The sequence below is a fragment of the Pteropus alecto genome, unplaced genomic scaffold (assembly GCF_000325575.1).
Source record: "Pteropus alecto unplaced genomic scaffold, ASM32557v1 scaffold15, whole genome shotgun sequence".
Classification (NCBI taxonomy): Eukaryota; Metazoa; Chordata; class Mammalia; order Chiroptera; family Pteropodidae; genus Pteropus; species Pteropus alecto.
This window is the reverse complement of record NW_006436286.1, coordinates 2,601,238-2,602,750: the sequence shown is the minus strand read 5'-3', so window position 1 is coordinate 2,602,750 and position 1,513 is coordinate 2,601,238. Positions and strand designations below refer to the sequence as shown.

At 35.6% G+C, this 1,513-nt stretch overlaps 1 protein-coding gene across 20 annotated transcripts in view; it reads left to right on the top strand.

The window, feature by feature from the left end:
* Positions 1-1,513, top strand: part of LOC102884495 (ATP-binding cassette sub-family A member 3) — a 114,381-nt gene that overhangs the window by 93,309 nt on the left and 19,559 nt on the right. For all 20 annotated transcript variants that reach the window (XM_025047254.1, XM_025047260.1, XM_025047248.1 and 17 more), the window contains one exon: positions 1,022-1,209. In XM_025047254.1, the coding sequence (XP_024903022.1) occupies positions 1,022-1,209 (188 nt within the window). The remainder of the gene's footprint in view (positions 1-1,021; positions 1,210-1,513) is intronic.

Genomic DNA, 1,513 nt, shown 5'->3' with positions numbered 1-1,513 from the left:
AAAATAAGCCAATTAAAAAATGGGCAGAAGACCTGAATGGATATTTCTCCAAATAGGAAATATGGATTGCCAAGAGACATATGAAAAGATGCTCAAGGTCACCAATAAGACAAATGCAAATTAAAACCACAATGATATCATCTCGCACCTGTCAGAATGGCTATGATCAATAAATCAAAAAACAGCAAGTGCTGGCGAGGATGCGGACAAAAGGTAACCCTCATATATTATCGGTGGGATTGCAAATTGGTATAGTTGCTATGGAAAACAGTATGGAGGTGCCTCAAAGAATGAAAAATGGATATACTTTATGACACAGCAATTGCACTTCTGGGTATTTATCCAAAGAAAACCAAAACAATAATTCATAAAGACCTATGCACTCCAATATTCATGGCAGCACAACTTACAATAGCCAAGATATGGAAGCAACCTAAATGCCCATCAACAGATGATTGGATAAAAAGATTATGGTTCATATATACAACAGAATATTACTCAGCCATTAAAAAACTGAAATACTACCATTTACGATGACATGGATAGACTTAGAGGTTATTATGCTGAGTGAAATAAGTCAGACAGAGAAAGATAAATACCATATGATTTCACTTATATGCGGTATCTAAGGAACAAAAAGAACAAACTAATCAAAAATTAGTTTGTTCAGAGACAGAATGAAGGGATGGATGACGTTACAAACTGTCCACTATATTTGTTCAGACTCACAAATATAGTGGACAGTTTGGTGACGGACAGAAGGTAGGGGGTTTGGGAGACTGGGAGAATGGGGTGAAGGGTTAAAGAAGTACAAATTAGTAGTCGCTAGTTGGGCACAGGGATGGGGAGCATGGCAGATGGAATGCAGTCAGCATTAATATGATGGCTAAGTTGAGGGCCAGGGGAAGGAGGGAGCAATTGGGATCATTTTATGAACATTATAGATGTCTAACCTATGTACTGTATACTTGAAACTAATTTAAATAAATTTATTTTTCAAATTATCTTTTATCATCCTCAGATACTGAGAACAACATCTATAGTTTTGGAGAGCATGGGATTGCACAGTTTTTGATTTCATCAGCTGCCTTGGGCTTATTTTACCTCCTCTTGCTTTTATGTCTGGAGACTGCATTCTGGAGACTAAAAAGCTTTGTCTTTCAAAAAATTTTATCTAATGTGTACAACATGTTCATGAAAGGCAAGAAGGTGAGTAACAGACTTTTTTAAAATTTATTTTTAATTTATTATTATTTTGGGGGGAAGGTGACATTGGTTAACGAAATCCAGTAAGTTTCAGGTGTACAATTTCACAGTAAGGCGTATATATATTGCATTGTGTGTTCCCCTCCCATAGTTAGATTTCTTTCTGTCACCATATATTTGACCCCTTTTACATCTTGTTTATTTATTTTGGCTTTTCTGCTTTTGCTTTTGCTGTCAGATTAAAAAAATCAATGCCTTTTTTAGCAGCGGAATCCTTCATGTGCTTCAGAATTTTTTTTTCTTTTTT